Source organism: Pteropus vampyrus, unplaced genomic scaffold (genome assembly GCF_000151845.1).
Source record: "Pteropus vampyrus isolate Shadow unplaced genomic scaffold, Pvam_2.0 Scaffold96, whole genome shotgun sequence".
Taxonomy (NCBI): Eukaryota; Metazoa; Chordata; class Mammalia; order Chiroptera; family Pteropodidae; genus Pteropus; species Pteropus vampyrus.
In genome coordinates, this window is record NW_011888877.1 from 1,877,802 (window position 1) to 1,898,822 (window position 21,021).

The 21,021-nt window shown below is 35.1% G+C and overlaps 1 protein-coding gene across 1 annotated transcript in view; it reads left to right on the forward strand.

Annotated features, from left to right (window-relative positions):
• Positions 1–21,021, forward strand: part of MALRD1 (MAM and LDL receptor class A domain containing 1) — a 520,465-nt gene that overhangs the window by 40,970 nt on the left and 458,474 nt on the right. Inside the window, 5 exon segments of the mRNA XM_023533144.1 lie at positions 2,405–2,556; positions 7,006–7,098; positions 9,209–9,343; positions 9,345–9,429; positions 17,079–17,213. Of these exon segments, the coding sequence (XP_023388912.1) occupies positions 2,405–2,556; positions 7,006–7,098; positions 9,209–9,343; positions 9,345–9,429; positions 17,079–17,213 (600 nt within the window).

Below are 21,021 nucleotides of genomic sequence, written 5' to 3' on the forward strand. Positions count from 1 at the left end.
TAGCCTTTCCAGATTGGTTCCTTAGTAATATGTTCCTTAAACCTTAGTTTAAGGTTTCTCCATGTCTTTCAGTGGGCTCGATAGCTCGTTCTTTTTAATGCTGCATAGTAGTCCATTGTCTGGATGGACCACAGTTTATATTTATCCATTTACCTACTGAAGGACGTCTTGCTTTAATGAGTACGAATAAAGTTGCTCTAAACCTCCATGTGCAGGTTTTTTTTTGTGGATGTGTTTTCAACTCCTTTGGGTAAATACCGAGGACCACGACTGCTGGATCATATGGCAAGAGTATGTTTAGTTTTCTAAGAAACCACCAAACTGTCTTGCAAAGTGGCTGTGCCATACTGTATTCCCACCAGCAATGAATGAGAATTTCTGTCGCTCCAGCCTTCTCTTCAGCATTTGGTATTGTCAGTGTTCTGGATTTTGGCCTAGACTTCTAATAGGTGTGTAGTGGGATCTTATTGTCATTTTACTTTTTATTTCCTTGATGACATGTGATATGGAGCATCTTTTCATATGCTTATTTGCCATCTGTCTATGTTCTCAGTGGATGTCTATCGAGGTCTTTGGTTGTTAGTCTTTTATTAATTTTTTTTTTTTTCTCACTGGCTTGGAAGCTTTGACTTATGTGCCTTATATTTTAATGGCTATTTAGAATTTTTAACATGTATCTTTAATATTATATTTCAGTGTGTTTCTCTCCTTCTGGAATAAAAGGAACCTGACACAACTTAACTATCATTTTAACCCCTATTTTGGTCTTGAATTATAGTTTAATGTTTTCAAAAGGTTTTTAAGTCAATATCTTTTGAAGCTATTATATTTCCAATTATTACAATGATATATTTTATCATGTTCTTTGCTCATCATTGTTTCTTTTATCAACCTCTCTCTTTTGGTTTCTGTTCCTTCTTATAAATCTTTACTTTTTAATTAATTGTTCTTTTATTTCTAAAAGATCTATGGTGGTGAACTTGCTTAGCATTTATACACTTCAAATGCTTTTATATTGACCTCACATCTAAATAATAATCTATAAAGTCGTGCAATTTTAGAATGAAAGTCTATTTTGTTTCTATGTGGTGATAGTTCTTTATCTCCTGATATCTATGGTCATGTTCCTCCTTCTGTCCAGCCTCCTCCATTCTTCCCTAATATTTTTCTTTGTCCTACTTCCTTGTTCAGTGATTTTGTTGGAGCATTACTGAGGTTCCCCAAGACCTTACCTGAGTAACAATACTAGTTTAGAGTTTCATATTCCATGGTAATGCTTGGAGTTTTGCACGTCCTGTCTCAGCCACAGCCCAGGGCAGGGAGGGTAGGTATATTTCCCACCTTAGTTTATGAGCAGGGCTCCTCAGCCTTAGTCTTTAGCTTCACGGAGGAAATTCGACTCTGCTCCTCCATCGTTTGCAACATCTAAATTGGTCAAAATTCAAGCTACCTTAGGCCACTTCTGGTCCCAAAGTCCAAGAGTTTTGTGGTTTCACCCCTGCTTATTACTTGGCGTATCTTTTCTTTCCTATTTTTTAAGATGTTTCATCTGCAATTTGATCTTTCTCTGCTTTTGTAAAAAATGTCTTTTTATTCGATTTATCATTTTCTTGTGTATAGGTCAGAGGCAAAGTATTAACTTGTGGTGCTATTTTGATTAAAGTCTCACATTTCTAGTAAATAAGCATTTCATAGTTTTCTATGCAGGAATATTTACTAACTTATAAAGAAATAAGAAGACTTTATTTTTGAAAATGAAGTTGCAAAATTATTACATAAACATCTTTGTATCTCTGCATTGTCTATCTTACTGAGTTCAGGAACAATCCAAATTGGTTTTAAGGATTAATAGGAAAAAATTGATTGACAATATTTTTATGTGCTACAAAACCATAGGCGCAGTTTTAATAGGACTGTAGATATCTGATATTTCCATGTAGTTTGGTGAGAAAGAGGGAGTTCTTTTAAACTATAAAGGTTTTTCTGTAAAAAGAAAAAATCAAAAAGGAAAAGAATTCTGGGGAGAAATATGAAAAATTTTTGATTAAAGGAAGATTTCATTGTGACATTTAAAAGAAGATGAAAATTTGGTGGCATAGAGATTTTTACGTCAGTAGATTTTATAAGAATATTGAATTTTCATATTGGGGCATTATCAAACTTTGATTTTAGGAATTAGAAGCAGATTTTGATGCATTTTAGGAAGAATATGTGGAAATGAAAACCTATCATTTGTATTTGATGTAGTTGTTTTAAATCATCATCTTCGTTTATGTAAAATATTTGTGATTCAAGGCGGGTTTTGAAAACTCTGGAAATACAATAATTTTGTTCAAACAGAAAGTAGCTAATTTTTTTCTAAATTGCTACCTTTTTCTTTATTTTTTGGATTACTATATGTGAGCAAAGGCTAGGCATGCTTCTCTTCTGAACAATTTAGACAACAGGGCTTATCTAAGCAGCTCTGTGTATCACTGCTTGGGCAAGAGCTGTCATCTTTGATTTTATTACGCTATGGGAAATAGTATTCTGAGAGCAGGACTATATAATAATAAGGTGAGAAGAAACTTCCATTTATTTCAAATCTATTGAGTAAATGAAATTTCTATTCTTGGCAACCTGTGTTGCTCAGCTGTGGGTAGGCTATTCCTTAACATGACTTTACTCAGTGTACCTTTAAAAAGAAATAGTAAGAAGCTGGTTTAGGGAATACTGTCATGTACAAAAGCAAACGTGATAATTTGCACACTATTATTTCATAAAATTGTTAAAATTCATGAAAGTATATTAAAGAAACTATAACTCTAATAAAATGAACTGTTTGGATTTCTGTATTGTTCGCTCTATATTGAAGCTCTGATGTGATCTGTTTTGGTTTTTAGATCAGTGTATCATTAAAACTGTAAACATGAAGGAAGCAAATTATTTGTTCTGGTACCAAGAGATACAATTTTAAAGGCTGGTAGTTGCTGATTAAATACAGACAAATGAGTCATTTGAATGAAAAAAGATAAATGACACTCTGGGCATAGTGAAAGTTGTAGTGGAAATGCTAGGGAATAAAACAAATCCATGCCTCTCTCTCTTTTTTTTTTTTTTAACCTAATTTTAACTGAAAACAGTCCTCTACCAGTGGGAAATACCTAAGGCACTTTGAGAATTTCCATTATAAAGAACAATTTATTTATAGATAGGAATAAAGAAATCATAGGGTTAAACTGCAATCATTCTAGAAATGGGGAACATTCAACAATAAGTGCAGGAATTCTGACATTGGAACAAGGAAGACCATATAAGCATCCACATCAGTTTCCTTTGGCTTGGGATACTTTAGATAAAACCAGTTGAAACTTGCACAGGGCATCAGCCAGATTCATTTTGCAACAAAAGTTTATTTATCATCTGCACTTATCTAGTGCCACTGACCATCTGTCAATAGCATTTTTTTCTGTTCTATTTTCTTCTGAACTGTGAAGTGCCATCATAATTAATTCTCAAGTATCAGAATGCTTATGATCAAGATATTTGAAAATTCAAGAGGAATTCTCTGTTTCTTCCTAGTTCTACAATATCCCCGCTCCCTCTTCCTTTTGTGTCATTTTCATCATGTCGTCTTCTTTCTTCTGCCTTTATTTTCCAAGACATTCACAGAATTCTAAAGCACAGAGCTGGATGAATACTCTCATTAGAGAGCCTAATACATTTTCCTTTGTTATGTGAATGAGACATAATTTCTAGCATACTGTAACTATGTTTTATTTCTGTGACATTTTTGCAGTACTATTTGGCATCCTATTTGATATATTTCATTTAATTTGGTGAGGTGTGAGGTGGATGGATGGGTAAAAACATCTCCCTGCCCTTTCTGCAGTACTCCAAACTTTCCAGATACGTGGGAGAAATTTTGCAAAAAAAAAAAAAAATAGATTAAACTTTATCCATCTGTGTTATACTATTTACGTTTCAATCATTTTTCAGTTACTATTACTTGTGTCATATAAACCAAGCCCAGTGACCCTCCATGCAATTTGCAACCTTCCATTTCCAATTTACTTCTTCAATAAAGGCATAGTAACAAAAATTCTAAATAATTTTGTTATGTTTATATTATAGTTAAAGCTGCTTTTAAAAATACGGTCCCATGATAGTGCTTTTCACATAGCAGGTAATTAATTAATGTTCACTAAATGTCAAATGAATCACTATCCTATATTTAAGTAGAAATTTATATCATATATCTTCTAATCCTGGGGATTATTTTAATCTGCCCTGAACACCAGGGATGGATTTTTACAGTTTCAATATATGTAGACTGGAGTTATGAATTACCGAAAATAAGCAATATCATTCTTCTGGTGGCTTTAGGATGCTACAAGAAAAGAGTGAAACAAATCGGCTTCAGAAACCACCTCATATATATGAGAGTTATCTACATTCCAATTCCCACATTATAAGAAAAGAAAGTAATCATGGAGATCTGATCTAATGTATTAATCATAACCAATTGGGTATATATCGTAGAGAGTGCTGACTGATGTTTAATTCATTAGTTAACCCAATATTCTGCAAGAAGGCGTCCTGTCTTTTCTGACACTCTATTTGCTTATGCTCTATAAACGTAACACATTGGCCACCAATGCAAAATCTGCATCAGAGAACATTTAAGTCCCAAGTTGATGTTGTATCACACACGTAAACAAGTACTCCAAACCTATCATTTACAAAATTCACTCTCGATGAAAATGACTATTTATATTTCCCATGAATACAATGAAGAAAATAACCCTTAGGATATGACCAGGTAAACAAAGAAATATCTAGTGAAAATACTAAGGTTCATTTTCTTTATTTTCAGAAGACATTAGAACTTGAGAAATAGAAAACACAGGTGAGAGGCAAGTTGTTAAAGAAAAAGTTGACTTAAGAGTCAGGTTAAGTGTGTAGCAGTGCCGATTGGGTCATCTGATTGTCCTTGGGATTAGGTCCCTGTCCATCATCCATAAGGCAATCATCATAGCAACAGCCTATCTTTTACCTTGAGGAGAGAGAGTTACCTGGTCAGTGAGCAAAAGATAGTGGGATGCACAGTTTGTGACACCTTTTCCATATTCTTTAAATTCCCATTGGCAAGTAGGAAGAAAACATTGTCGAGGCAGGAAAGAAAATGCTTTAGAAAGTATCTTTTCTTGTACAATAGTTTTTAAAGCCATAATAAGCTTTTTTTGAAAGAGGATCTTTACCAAAGTACGTGGTCCTATCCCCACATGTAATCACAAGTAGTTAAAAAACAAAATAAAGTCAAACCTTGAAATTGGCACCTTTGATTTTTTTTTTCACTCAAAGAGAAAAGGATAAGCTGGAATTTCTAAGAGATCTAGTGATAAATATTGTTCTTGAAGGGTAAAATAGCATTAGTGATGCTAGTCTGTGGAAGTCAACACATATTTAAATTTTTTATTGATCGATTTTAAGGTAATAGAAAATTAGAACATCTCTTGAAAGACTTTCCTGAGCTGAGGGTCTCTTTCACTTTGACACCTGTTGAAAGTAAACAAATAGGAGTCTGAGAATGAGGACAGAAATAAAATAAAAACTGATTTTGTTTAGTCAGGGTTAATTATTTTTCTTTTTCATTACTGTGTCATCACACAGGAAAATATGGTAGAAAAATCCGGATTTCATACACAATATACCGTAAACTTAGCATATGAAAAGCCATTTAAGTTTAGAAAGAACTCTGCTCACTTTTCAAAAAAATGTAGATGAATTCTTCTTTGGGTAGAACAGAGGGGAATTAATTAGTCATTGTGAAAAAAAGAAAGCAATTGCTCTCAATTATTCTCATAAAATGAAAGTGAGGGGAAGTGATGAATGCAACATGCCAAGCAGTGTCACTAAAAGCATCTGTGGAGGATATAAGTGTCTCAATGCTAAATCATCAAAGTCGCGTAGGAAATAATTGGAAGAAGAAAAATTAGCTGTGTGTCTCAACTTTTTATAACTCCAATTCATCCTGATGTGATCTGGAATCTATCAACTGAAAATATGTCTACCACGTATGTTTCGCTGTCTTGTGGGTGTCTTAACAGTTGCTATGCATAAGTAATGAAATGAAGTACATTTTAATGGGTTTAGACTACCTTCTGAAATATTTAAGGCTTGGAAATTGGAGTAGACATCAGAGGGTAAAGGACTAAGTTGAAAATAGATTCATTTTTTAGAAAGTTTTGGGTATGAATGAAATAAGTGAAGCCAAGTGAGGAGAAAAAACCTTATGAGAGTCTGAAAAAGTATGAGTGTCATGTGTCATTACAACTACATGTCACCTTCCTCCGCTGTTGCCTATCTCACAGTAAATGTGGGGCACAGAGATAGTCTCAGAGCTCAACATGAGACATACTTATGCCACTCTCTGTGTTTTCACTATATCGATACATGAAAAATTCATGCATCCTATAGGTAAATATTATAAACAATTTGGCTTGTCTTTATGAGCGAAATGTCAAATTAACTTGAATGTTGGATAGCCACTAAAGAAAAGTAGGATTATTTTAGAGCATAAAAGCCTGGTCATGAATCATAAAGCCCAATACCACAGGCAATGATAGACTTTTATTGAGTATGTTACCTCTTAGTGTATAGTAATACAATTTTTGCATACACTTTGCAACCTGGGAGGTGATCATTATGCACATCCATTATATAACATGTTGTACAGTCTGTGGGTTTGGACAAATGATAATGACATATATGCACCATTATTTTTTATCATACAGAGTATTTTCACTGCCCTAAGAATCTCTATGCTCCACCTATTCACACTCCCCTTCCTTACTTTTTCTTTTTAAAAAATGTTATTCAGCTTTTTCACCAATACATTAGATTCCTTAGTACTTACTACCATACAGGCAGGGTAAACTCTACTAAAATGTAACTAACAGAGTACATATATAAATGTGAGAATATTATTTGGGGAATGAGTAATGCCTTTTCTTCTAATCAAAGGAAGAAGAAGTGTTTTGGATGTACAAGACATCAACTCACAGAAAATGGGTAAAAGCAGATGTCTTGACACCAGAAGGACTGATGACATTTAACGTATGAAAGGAAAAAACAAATATTATTTATCATAAGTTTTATCGTTAGCTTTGCAGTAGTAAATTTATCACCCATTGCTAAATGTAAATAAGCATTTAAATTAGAGTTAGGGGAGAGCAATTGGTTACTTCTTCTCATTGTACCTAGCCCTTCTCGGGCCAGATTTTCCCTGAGTGGAAGACCCAGAGTGTAGGTACTCTTGTTTAAATCTTCCTCATTTTCCACAGGCTCCCTCACGAGCAGCACCCAACACCATGCATTGCAACTACGGAAGCAAATTGCATGACAAAGCAGGTAAATAATAAACAGGGATCGAAGTGCAGTGATTCCCATCTTCGTAACGTGGATAACTCTACCTATTCAAGAGGTGTGTCTGACATAGACATAGGCTCAGTGGGAAGGCTGCCTCTCAAAAAATGTTACTTGGGATTTTGTTGAGATTGTGCAGAAAAACATACCTGAGAAGATTTTTTTAAAAAAACTTTCATAAATGTTTGCCTGCCAAGGTCGAAATTTCTGAGCCATAGCATTTTTGTTGCAATCTCAGCAAAGGTTTATGTCATAAACCTTTGATATAAACCTCAGCTGAGGTTTATATCATAGTTTATTGAGTTAACATTTTGACATTATTTCAGTTTTTCAAAGCTGACTCTGTCTTTATAACTTCTGAAAGAAGTACAAAATGATTGCAGTTTCATTCTTTTTACATAAACTGAATATTGAAGTTCTCGTATTTAACTCAAAGATAAAACAAACAAGTAGACTATAAAGAAAATAAATTGGAGTTATTCTGGTTTCCAAGTGCATATTAAATGTTGGCTTTTTTAATGGTGGCTGACTTTTGAGACTTAAGTTTAAAATTATCAATTTTTGAAATTTGAACTGATATTTCTGCATATTTGATCTCTTGCTGCTATGAAAATATATAGCTGTAGGTCCAAGAATTTTTACATATTTTTACTATGATATTCATTATGTGGAAAGTATATAGTAGCATACAAAGTTTTCTTATTATTAAATATGATTTAAATTTAATATTGTTTTCTACACTAGTTAAATATATTTGCAAACTAAAACTTGATCTTCAGTAATTCTTAACAAACAAATGTATATTTTTTATGTTTTTGCAAAGAAGAAAGCCTATTCAGAAACCTTGAGCTGGAAGAGACTAAAAGAAGTCAGCCTTTATTCCTAGTGTCTTATTTATATGTTAACAATATCTAGTTCAGCACTGTTCATTAGAACTTCTCACAGTAATGGAAATTTTCTATATCTATGTTCTCTACAATGGTAGCCACTAACCACATATGGCTATTGAACACTTGGAATGTGGCTGGTACTGCTGAGGGTCTGAGTTTGAATTCATTTAAATTGAACTATCCCTATGTAACTAGTGGTTACCATATTGGACAGTTATTGCTGTACAGTCAGCTAGTTCTGTCTCTCATGCAGTGTTAACTAACTATTCCTTTTGGTAGAACCGCAAGGACTATTAATACTTTGACATTATGTTACGCTAGACAAGCAATGTATGGTTGTCTCACTTACCTTCAGAAAAGGTCGCAACTTGACTGGAGAAAATGAGATTTATTTCCTTTAATCAGCACTTCTTGATTTTAAAGAAATTCTTCTTTTATAAAATTTTTTTAATATTTATTCTTTTAAATTTTCTATTCTTTTATCGTGTCCCTTACTATTTGCCTAAGATGTCCCTTCATGCATTCCAATACTAATTTCAGTAAAAAAACCAAACAAACAGATGCTTAGCTTTTGTGGTGTTAGCGACAATACTTATTCTTTTCCTTGAGTATTAAAGAAAGAGAGCTGCAAAGATGATGACCAAGTAAAAAGTTTGCAGTCAGAGACGTTGTCGATGGTTGAGCAGGGTGCTGTATTTTGTCTGGTCATGGGTGGTTCCTGAGGGGCCTCAGTGGATCTTATGTGCCCATCAGTCTTATGCGTGTGGGTCACCCTCTTAAATAGGAACTTCGTTATCAATTGTATTTGCTCACTCTTTGAATGAGCTTTCTTTTAACGATTTAATCTATTATTAGTAGTAGTCGTTTTAAAGAAATTATACTCATTCATTGTTCATTTTTTTCTCCTAAAGATTATTTTCCAAGGGGCTATGTTGAGCCAGAAAGGTTTTATTAGGCTGGATCAGCTGGGTCTATGCCTGTGCACGGGCCCCATTCAAAAGCTTTGCTCTGCAGACAAATTCACCTGTGTCAATGGCCAGTTTATTTGGCCAAGAATCAATCTGTGACTCTCAGCAGGACTGTCCTGATGAGAGTGACGAAGACCCAGCAACTTGCTGTAAGTGAATTAATTGTTTACTGTGGTTGGATTTAAAATACTAGCTTTGGTTTTGAGCAAGGTGAAAGTAATAAGAAATAAGAGGAATGTACATTTGTTTTCTAAAGCTATGAGCACTATTCCTCGTGTGGGTCTCTATGCTAATTTAATGTTTTGGTGGTTGTTGCTAATCCCGCAAAACCTCACTATTTGTTCAACTGACAAATAATTGTGATTAATGGGGTGTGTATGTATATATATATAAATGTGTGTGTTTTTGCTCAAGAGGGAAATAGGTGTAGAGGGAACCTCTTTGTACTTTCCCCCTTTGGAGATATATATATATATATATATGGATTGCTAACCTTTATTAAATGTGGGACTTTTCTCATTCTGACCAATTATGTACAAAGCTGTGGAGAGAGGTTAAGGAGGAAGATGGCCGCTATTGCCTTTTTGGCAGCCATGATGACTATAGAAATCATGTCAGTCACACTTGGTATTCAACGCTGGGCAAAAAGGGCCCAACACCTTCCTTTCAGGGCTTTTATGGAGAGTCTTTGATAGGAACGATTACAAGAAATCTCATTTTTGTTCAAGCCTGGTCATATTTAAAAGGACATATAATTTAACCACATGATAGTTCTCACATGAAGAAACTTAGCAACTAAAATACTGTGTCTCTTTAGAAACGATGAATTCCAACTAAGCGAATCCAACTCCTGTATGACAAACAAGTGGGTTTTTAAAAATTATTAAAATTTGACATTTATTTTGCTGCAGTGTTTTATTTTAGTGAGGTATTTTGTCAAGCAAAAGAAAAATATTGCAACAACATAAATGTCACCTTTTTCATGAAAAGCTCTTTGTACAATATGCTTCTGTTGATGGGTAAGGATTTTATTTAGAGCAATGCAGAAGGATGCAGGAAACAAGAGATAAGAAAGCAAGGAAAAAATCCTCTATTTGTAAACAGCAATTCGATTAATTCCTCAAACACCTAGCTTAAACACAATAATCCTCTTACCAATATGATCTCAATGAAATTTTTGGGTGGCTCTCTCTTTTTTATTAAAAAAAAAAAAACGAAAAAAGCAATGTGAGGACAATTTATTTTCTCAAATGTGACTGTCAGATCCCTTTCTGTGCTTTATTTAAACCTTTTACAGACAATTTGCTTCATTTCTTTTGGCAAAATTCACCTTTCTAATGGTTTGCATTATTCTCAATTTCAATAACTGAAAGTAAATATATTTTCTGTCTTCAGCTGTACCTTTCGAAGCTTAGCTTTTCCTTTTTTTTTTTCCTACAGAGAAAGATTCTTTCTGCTTTTCATTTGATTATCTTAATCAAATTTCACTTGGAGTCTTAGTAGATATTTTAGCATTTGATTTTGGGTATGTTTTCCTATTTCTCTTCCTTTATTGAAGTTTCATTGATTACACAACATCTGGTACTTTTCCAGTAGCGTATCTTGATACAATTCTGCTATGTCCTTGGTGTGAATGCAGAGACAGATGTCTGCACTTATGAACAGTGTTTCTTCTTAGTCTATTAAGTTTCCCAAGTAATGTAACCTCATTTGACCAAAGAAAACTTGGTATGTTTGCTTGATTGAGATAATTTGATAGATTAGCAGACATGATATAATAATGTAGCCATATTACATATTACAAAATATTTACATATTTTGATGCATATATATCCATATATTTTGATGCAAACATGAATATTTCATGTAAATATTTGTGCAGTCATTTTTGCTCTGAGGAAATTATTTATATATCAATTGAACTATTAGAAGTGATGTTACACTATTTTCTGCACTAAAATATTTAATATATTGTGCGTATATACACATGGATATATATCTTACAAAAGATTGGCTTCCCTTTGAAATTCAGAACCACTTTGAAATGTTTTTCATATACTTTTAAGTTGGTATTTTACCAATTTGAATTTGTAATAAAGTTTTCTTAAAATAAAATTTCCAAATTCAAAAAGCACAAGAAAAATGCTTTTATATCTTCTTTTTATCTCATTTTAGGATGAATCTCTAGGACAGTGCAGTTTATACATGCAGTTTGAATAGCACCAGGAATACTAAACATATTCTGGAGACTTAGTAAATATTAACTCCTGAATGTCAGTGTGCTCTGCTCTGTATACTCAATATAGTCAGTGTGTTTTTTTCCCAAAAGGCACACTCACTGAGACGTTGTTTCATTACCAAGTTCCTCTTACTTTTAGATAGTATTTTAACAAATGTAGTTGACTGAGCTTCTAGCCCAGTGCCTTTTCAAAAGCAGTTAATTTAAAAGTGAAAATGGGTTTTGTTAGTTTTGCTTCTATAGTGTACCTGATGGACCAGCAGCATCAGCATCACCTGGGCACTCATTCGAAATGCAGACATCAGGACACCACCCAAAAGTTTTTACAGAACCAAAAACTTCATTTTAACAACGTCTCAGGTGATTCATATGTATATTAAAGTTGGAGAACCACTGTGCCAAACAGGCTTTAGAAATAAGTGAGCTGAGAGCGAAAACAGGTGCTACATATATGTGATAGACTTAACGCAAATAAGTCAGAGACATTTCATGAAAAGAGCAAAAATTCCCTGTACTTCACTCATCCTATGAGCATCACTATAATACTGAACAATAGATTAAGTTTTATTAAGCCATAATTGATACACAAAAAACCTGCACATAGTTGTATACAGTTTGATGTATACAGTTTGATGAGTTTGGACATATGAGTACACCTGTGAAACCATCACCATATCCTTCACCTCCGAAGTTTTCCTCGTGTCCCAGTTTTCTTTATGTAGTAAGAACGCTCGTGAGATCTGCCCTCTTAAGTTGGCAGGGCTGCGTCTATAGCTGGCCTGGGGGCCGAGGTACATGTACCCAGCTTTGGCCCCTGCTAGGGACCCATGCCCCTACCCGCCCGTCAAGGGCAGGGGCGCGGCGGGGCGGCTGGTGGCACCCGGGCTGGGGTTATTCTCTCGCTTCCTCCTCCTGGTCCCCTTTTTCGGGGTCTGAGGAGCTGGCGGCTGCCCAGGCCTGCGACGGCTACCAGCCAGCGCAGCTCACGGCCTACCTGCCGCCCGCAGGTGAACCCCGGCCTTGCGGGGCCAGGAGCCGCGACGTAGCCGTGCAAGTGAAGCAGCACCGTCTGCGGCTGCGCACGGGGCTGTGCAGGGCTGGCAACCTGGTGGCCTGACCACCCCGGGAATGGGAGCTTCCGGGATGCTGTCTCGTCTTGGAAGGGGCCACAACCTTGGGGGATGAACAGAAGCCCGGGGCACCAGAGAGAGGAGGAGGGCCACCACCTGAGGCCCCAGGGTCTCAGGAGCCAGAGGTGTCGGTCAGGAAGGCGCCCCCAGGGCCGCAGTACGAGGAGAACGAACCCCGGTGACCTCTGTTCTATGCTTCTGTGAGTTTGAGTATTTTAGATACCTCATGAATGTGGAGTTATTAGGCTAAGTGAAATAAGCCAATCATAGAAGGACAAATATTGCATGATTCCAAAAAGAGATTTTTGATGGTTATTAGTATGATTCTGTATAAAAGACATTGAATAAAACAAAAATACACAATAGAACTTAAATATTTCTAATAGTAAAATAGAACATGTGCCAAACATATCTAAAGGTATACATCAGCTAGCAGACCAATTTACATGTAAAATATACCTAATTTTTAGACATGCTATGACATGTATAAACCTTAACATTATGCTAAGTGAAATAAGCTAGTCACAAAGGGCAAATATACCATTCTGTGTATAACAGAATGGTAGTTTCTAGGAGGGAGGGGGGAAATTGGAGTTAGTGGTTAATAGGAGTGGAGTTGCATTCTGGAAAGATGAAAAAGTTCTAGAGTACAGTTGGCAATAGTTGTACAATAGTGTGAATGTACTAAGTGCAACTGAACTGTAAGTTAGAAATGGCTAAAAAGGTAAATTTTACACTAAGCATTTGTTACCACAGTAACATTTTGAAAAATATATATCTAATTTTCAATGATAACATATTAAAAAATATGGGTGTGTGTGTGTGTTTGCATTCCAAAATGGATGGAGGGATAGGTAGATCTGTGTTTAAATCATAACAGTGAAAAATTATATGGGAAAAAATTCTTTTGTAGACATTGTTAGAGCATTTATTCATGTGAAAGAAGCTTAAGCCAAGAATCCAACGCGATGCATTTAATTTTTACTATGATACTGTCTCTGAATGTCTTTCATTTAAAAAAAAAATTATTAAATACTAAAATACTTCCTGAGGGCAAGGGAAATATACGTTTAGTGGAGACAAGATTCTTGTGGTTTTTAAATAAATATTAACAACATTTATTTAATCATCCTAAAACCTAATATATGCTTAAAGAATGGAACATTCCCCATTCGTTCCCATAGGTACTTTTTTCTTAATAGACAACTGGTTTACTTCTGAACTGGAGAATTCATAAATATTTTAATTTTTATGATCCAGAAGAATTTTCCTCAGCTACTACAGTGAAGTTCTTTTTCTTCTGCCAATATGCTGCAGTGGTTAAATATGCAAGAGACATCTTTGTCATAAATTAAAAATATTATTCTAACTGATAAATTCTGAAATTTCACTAAAATTATGAACAATGGTATATCTCCTGCTCTGATTAGAAGTCGTGAAGTATGTTCTATAATCATAGAAATTTAAATAAAAGCCACCAAATAATCAAAATCATTGTTTATGATGAATATTTTGTTTATAATATGAATAGATGAATTTTGAGATTTTATAAATATTTAGCATTTAACATGTGGTATGAGACGTTTATTAGTTGCTAGAATATGTTTAGCCCTCCTGATTTTCTTAAGGTGTTCATTACTTTACTCTAAACTTTTTGAATTATGTATAGGAAATATTAATGGAAGAATTTCAACTTCGGTGACTGGAATTTCATTTATATTTGATAGTTGAGTTAAATTCTAGAATATTAGCTTTAGAAGAAAGTCCTTTGACGTGTACTGAAACAAATGTCATCGGTAAAAATAACTGAGCAATTCACTACAATTTTTACAGAGGTGACTGGACCATTTTGCTTTTACATATTTATGGTGATGGATTTTAAAAAATTAATTTTTATTTTTCAAGGGACAGTGATGTTTAGTGTTCTGTGGAAAGTGCAGTGATTGGCATTTTAACAGATAAAACATCGAGGTAATGAAAGAAATGGTTTGAACTTCCATCCTAAAGCCAAATTTCAACATTTATACAATTGAAAGTTTTTGTGTCTTGAAATCTTTACATCTTTGCAATTGAATGACAGACACAGTTGTGAAGAATCTGTTGAAGGGTTTGGTGATGCTTGGGTCACATTGTTCTTACCATTTTCACATTCGCTGGTCTTAAAGTCATTTCACACCATTTCCTCGTTGGAGAATAGGATGGTTACGAGAATAATAGGTTATTTCAGTGGCCACCTGCACTGAATAAGATTATTTGCTTTATTTGTGTATCAATATATAATTTATTGACCCAATGAGGCAATTTTGAATTTATTGCCCAAACAGGGCCTATTGAGAGGAAAAAGGAGAGGTAATGATTATTATGCTAGGACCACAAGCATAAACTGGGGCTGTCCTGGGCCAACCAGGTATGTGAGCAGCCTATCCGTGGAAGATTTTCTGTGCCTAGGAACTGTGTCTCTTATGAACTGGGGGTAACCATGGGCGGAGGAAGGTAGAAGGAGTCCTTGACTAAGTTCACAGCCCAGAACTTGGAACTTTTAAGGACATTTGAGAGGTCAAGTATGGATTTCAAATCTTGCATATTTCTTCACCCCACCAACTGACTTAGAAGATCTGAGAGGTGGTGGCCTAGTAGGTGGCAAAGTTCATAGAGGACCAAGGAACTAGACCAGAGGGTGTTTTGGATACCCAGGGAGACAGTCACGGTTCGTCATAGGTGCTAAAGACTATGTCAAAAAAACCAGAAGGGACTCTCCTTTGAGGAGTAAGTTTTTATCAATAGCAACATTCTATAAATGCCATAGCTGAGTTGAGAAAGAAAAGAACATCCAGAAGCAATAGATTTCCACTTAGGTATATAAGTAAATGGTATTTCCTTGTCATATTGATTCACCATTAAGTAACGTAAACCATTTTTCCTTATTATGCTGTAGCTAATTCACTTGTTTTTATCCATTTGAGGGAGAAAATAATTTTGCTTGTAAAGAAAAAATATCGTATATGTCCATTACATGACTATCTAAACAACCATAGCTCTGAGATCTAAACATCTGATTTATATGTAGAGAAAATTTAAGTGGCATGTTATTTGCATAGTGCACTTTAGTGTTTTAGAGTTGACATGTTAGTGATGAAATATGTGGTCATGAAAACAGGCATCCCTGTTTATAGAAATTTGAAGATCCTTTGATGAAGATATAGTGAGCTTATCTAACATACTGGTATATTGGTCATATTATTTAAAATTTAAAATAATGGCTAGGAGTGAGCATTGGGTGATGGAGTCTTTTTAATTATCAGACAAAATCCCGGTTTAGGGAGACTTCAAAGTATAAGTTTTGACATCAGACAGTTCAAAGCCTGGGTATACCATATCCTAAAACTTGTCATAGTAAGTGGCTTACTGCAAAAAGTTCCATTTTACTCTTTTGAGGACAATTATACTCACTGTAGGATATTTGTGAAGACTGATGTAAATATATGCAAAATACAGGGCACATACTCGGAGCTCAGTGGTAATATACCTATTGTTATTGCTATTAAAATAATAGCATTATGATCTCAGGGAGCTTGTCAAACCTTAGGCGTTTTCTGACCAAGAATTATTTTATCCTCCCTTCTACAAATGCTTCGGCATAAAGAGAAAGATTTGAAAATCTTTTAAAATAAATTACATTAATTTATCCCCCAAACTACTATGATTCCTATTTTAGGAAAAATAAATTTAAGTACATAAAGACTAATCACTCGAAAGCACAAACCAAGTTAGAATTTCTAGTTTACCTCTCAGCCCTCTGAAACTTGTCATTTTTTTCTTGGTAATTTGGTGACAAAACTGGGAAAGATGCTTGTGAAGCTTACCCCAAATCCTGACTTTCTCTTGAACTGGTTCTTTTTCGATAAATGTAGAAATATAAATATTTTCAAACTTTTTAGTTGCATACTGGGGAACAAAGTTTGGAATATCTAACTTACCAGCAATTGCAAAGTGGTTAGGCATTTTTTTTTTTTTTGGAGAAATTGTTAAAATATCATAATAGAATGAATATCAAGGTGCTGAGCTCAACTTTTCAGGTGTCCAGACTTGATTTAAATTCCTCCTTTTCAATGAATTTTTTTTTTCTGCCATCTCAGCAGGTGAATCTTGTTCATCGTGGCAAGTGAATTAGTTAACTCCCTGAAAAGCTCTAGAGTTTCACCTTGCATCATTAAATATAGTGGAGATGGCCAACCAAGATGAAATGTGCCAGACTGTAGACAGAAGAATATTATAGGGTGGTGCCTCACACAGGTCATGTGAAGCTGGAAAAGTAAAACTATCTTGATAATCAGAAAATATTCTTTGCAAAGTGAAATGTGTATCCTGACCTCCTAAGCTAGTACAGAGTCACTGTTTCACGCATGTTCCTACCTCATTTCTCCTCACCGGTTTTCTTTTCCAGGCATAACTTTTGAGTCTGGTTTCTGTGGCCGAGAGGCATTTCTCACAGAAGATTCGCACTGGGAATTTGTAAAAGAATTGACCTACGGAGAGAACCATCTTCCTAATGATGATCACACAGTGAACGCAAGTCATGGTAGGACATTAAAAAAAAAAAACTAGTCTTATGTTGAGGAGCGATGATACTGTGTATTTTCATTTCTATCCATAGACTGTCTACATGAAACTCTACTTTGTCTTGCTTTAAATTCTCCTGGTCAACTGAATGATTTTCAGTTAATTGAGTTTTTTGAAAGGAGCATCATTTTAATAACTAACATTTTTTGTTGTCGCATTTTTTAAAAGGTTGGATTGAAGGCATGAGGAGGAAAAAGTGTTCTGATAATTTTCTCTGGTTGCCAGGAATTATGTACAGTAGGCTTGCCTTCTTTTGAGAACAATCCAATTTTTGCAAAACAAAGAAAAAATAGTTTAAACTTTCTGGGAACAGAGAAAAGAGATTTAGCGCTACCTATTAAATAAATCCACAAATACTTGAATGTGGCATAATCACTCTTAAGTCTTCTTGGTAAGAAACAGTCTTACTTTTTCCTCATATATATTTTAAACAACCATTACAATTCTTACATATCCTCATAAAACAGAGCAACCATAAGGACACACAGCATTCCAATAAAAGTTTGTGAAACTCCCAGGAAAACAGAAGTGGTTTGTTCTAGTTTTTCTTGTTTAGATGCCATTGTCCAGATATGTTAGTATCTTGTTAATTTGATAACAACACAATTGTACTGTAGATCCTCGTCAAGCGCATGTAACCCCATTGCACATGACTCTATTCATTTCCCCTTCGAGATTTCCAAAGAAGTATGCCAAAACTAACAATGTTGACCATACTTTTAATTATAGTCATTGGGAACTGGGTTTGTGGGGACGGTTATTAAGAGCATGGGAGGAGACTTTGGCCACCCATCTGTTGTCTAAAACTATAAAACCAGCACATTATTTGACAGTGGAGTAAGGTGTTAATTTTTTTCTTTTTCAATGAGTTTTATTTTTTCTTTAAGATTTTGTGGCAGATGGATTAAACTTAAAGTTTAATAGAAAGGAGACTACTAATTATTGGAACTATATATTCACAGTACGTTTTCTCCAAGCTCACGTAATGTTTTGTTCCTTTTTGTTTTCTCAAACCAGTTATTGAGTGCATACCATGTACAAGGCCTGCGCTTGCACAGATGGAAGCCGTGCTCCCTGCCTTGGGGTGGTCAGCGTCTAGTGACTGAAGCAGACAAGTAAGTGTTTGCAATAAGATTGGGTAAAGGCTTTATAGGGGATGGATGGTGGCCCAGTGGATTTGAGATGCCTCGTTGAAAGAGGTGACTCCTGATGGAGCAGTGAAGATAAATAAAAAAAGTAGCCTGAAGGTAGAAGTAAGGAATCCAGGAGAGACAGCAGAATCAAGGAGAGAATGTGTTTTAATTAGAGGAAATATTCCGAACGAGGATAGGAGATATGTAGGTACCTTTGGCTAAGAGATGTGCACGTTTGGACAGGGAGCACAGAGGAGATAAAACAGGAGAGGAAAGAAGGGACTGCAGAGAATACTTATGAATTTAAAATTTATCTGTAGGAAATGGTGACCCAGTTAGTCATATTAAGTAAGGCATGTGACCAATCGCATTTTGTTCTAAAAGGCTATTTTCGCTGAGGTAAGGGTAATGGAGAAAGTGAAAAACTGAGGTTAAAAAAAAAAGAAAAAGAAAAAGAAAAGTCACACATGGGTTGAAATACAATCAATGAGAGATGATGTAGGCCTAAGCCAAGGCAGCGATTCATAAAAAAAGTGTGTGGTGGCCTTCTGTGACATTCACTATAACAGGGTAGTGGACACACTGGCTGCCCAGGTTAAGTCAGGGTGTTGATGCTGCATGTGTTTGCTGAATATCTCTGTGCTTCAGTTTTATATTTTTATTTTAAGCTATAAAATAGGGGAAATAACAGTACCTTCCATGTAAAATTATTATGAGAATTAAATGAAATACTACTTGTTAAGGTTTTTCATCCAGTAGGAGTTCAATAAACATTAATAAATATCTCTTGTTCATTCTAGTAGGAATACTAGGAATACCTCCAGGCCTATGACAATTAGAGAAAACACAATTCACCTTTAGACTCTTGGCATCTGATTATTACTACTTTATGATTTATGCTAAAAAGGGATTGTAAAGGGCCCTTTATTAAATACTGAAAGACCCATTTTTGTTTTCCTGTGATATAAACAATGTTGAAAGATAACAATCTGAAAAAACTGGACAGCTGTTATAATTCAAAGCGTGAGGGACAAATAAATTACAATCTTTCTCTTTTTAAAAAGGACAAGTCAAAGAAATATCTCAGTCATTGAGTTGACACTTCTCCACCTATGATTGTCATTATTGAACCTTAAGATAATTACTAATAAGTAATCTTAAATCACAAATGAGGAAGAGAAAGGAAAGGGTGAAATAGAAGATTCTGGGGAAAAGCAGAGTCAATCTTATAGTTTCCATGTCCAAGACTGCAGCGCTCCAGTTCATGATGTTCTTAGAGCTTTGCGTTTAAGGTTTAAAGATCTAAAAAAAAAAAAAAAACCCTGTTTAATCTCCAGTATTTTCCCTCAGACATGCACACTCGCGTGTGCAATTTTTACATAAAAGATGAATGCGTTGACATCATGTAGCTTTACCCTACCGCCCCGGGTAAAGTCTTGATTTTCTTACTTTCCTTTTTTGGCCAGCTTCTACTTTACCCTTCCTAGCTACTCTGTTAAACAGCTAAACAGCCTGTGTACGTAGTAGATATGTATAAGTATTTTTGTGATTGCTTATTTTACCAAAAATGAGATCGTCTTGTAACTGCTGCCCTTATCTTGCTTTCTTTGCTAAAAATAGCTGATGGCAATTCCTCTAAGTCATCATTTCATCATCTCATGTTAATGTATAAATTAAATGCAGTAAAATTTAACCTTTTTGGTGTTCAGTTTATCGAGTCTGCATTGTGCAACCATCACAATATATAAAAGAGTTCCATCCCTGTCTCCAAAATTCTGCTACTTCACCTTGTAGACGCCACCTCCCTCCCGCAAGCACCCGCATCTGCCGCTTTTAATTTATGAAATAGATAACTGAGATTGGCACTCCTATGTTTTCGCAGTAAGATACATATTTATATTTTTAAATAAATGTCGATAGATTACATCCCCTACAAATTATAATGCTTAAATTTTCACCAGCAAAATGAGTATTTTTTCATTTGCTTACCAGCAAGGAGCATTATATTTTCTTAAAAATTGTCCAATTTCCGATTTCTATCCCTGTAGTTTTGCCTTTGTCAGAATGTAAATGGAATCATGCAGGATATAGCCTTTTTATTGTTATTATTATTTTGTTTATAGTGACATCGGTTAACAAAATCCAATACGTTTCAGCTGTACACTTTAACAGTAAGGCATACATATATTTACACTGTGTGTTCACCTCCCATAGTTAGATTTCTTTCTGTCACCACATATTTGACTCCCTTCATGCCATCTACCTCCCTCCTCGCCCCTACCCTCTGGTAACCACTAGTCCATTGTCCATGTCCATGTCCATGAGTCTCTGTTTGTTTGTCCTGTTCATTTGTTGCTTTTAGGTTTATATCTCACATATAAGTGATATCATGTGGTTTTCAACTTTTTCTGTCTGGCTTATTTCTCCTAGCATGATTATCTTGAGGTCATCTATATTGTCACAAATAGCAGTATTTCATCTCTTCTCGTGGCTGAGTAATATTCCATTGTATGTATGTACCACAGCTTCTTTAGCCAATCACCTATCGGAGGACACTTCAGTTGCTTCCATGTTCTGGCCACTGTGAATAATGCTGCTATGAACATCAGTGGGCAAATATCTTTTCAGATATGG